The sequence below is a fragment of the Buceros rhinoceros genome, unplaced genomic scaffold, assembly GCF_000710305.1.
Source record: "Buceros rhinoceros silvestris isolate BGI_N320 unplaced genomic scaffold, ASM71030v1 scaffold44951, whole genome shotgun sequence".
In the NCBI taxonomy this organism is placed as follows: domain Eukaryota; kingdom Metazoa; phylum Chordata; class Aves; order Bucerotiformes; family Bucerotidae; genus Buceros; species Buceros rhinoceros.
The window spans coordinates 2,270-2,589 of NW_010394474.1; the positions used below are offsets into that span (position 1 = coordinate 2,270).

Below are 320 nucleotides of genomic sequence, written 5' to 3' on the forward strand. Positions count from 1 at the left end.
GTCTAAAAAGAGGCTGCGCTGCCGCTGCAGCCAAAAGGCGTCGATGTCCCGAGGATGCAGATCCTTCTTCTTGGAGCTCATCAGCTCGCCCGATGCCACGAGCTGAGGAGAATCCCACAAATAAGTCAATTTTCCTGCCAGATGAAAGCAGGCCCGTGGCCTTTGGGGTGGGGGGTGAGTGTTTGAGGCCTCCCTCCACCCTAGCAGAGGAACAGAGAACCAGCAGATGCGACCGTGGAGCCCCCTTGGCCTCCATCAGAAACAGCTTCAAGGCTCCTCTCCACCCCCGAAGCGCTGGGATCCCCGGCGGCCCTCCAGCC

At 60.3% G+C, this 320-nt stretch overlaps 1 protein-coding gene across 1 annotated transcript in view; it reads right to left on the reverse strand.

The window, feature by feature from the left end:
* Positions 1-320, reverse strand: part of LOC104501420 (U5 small nuclear ribonucleoprotein 200 kDa helicase-like) — a gene marked incomplete at its 3' end in the record, with an annotated part of 3,791 nt that overhangs the window by 2,156 nt on the left and 1,315 nt on the right. Inside the window, exon 4 of the mRNA XM_010145226.1 lies at positions 2-102. Within this exon, the coding sequence (XP_010143528.1) occupies positions 2-102 (101 nt within the window). The remainder of the gene's footprint in view (position 1; positions 103-320) is intronic.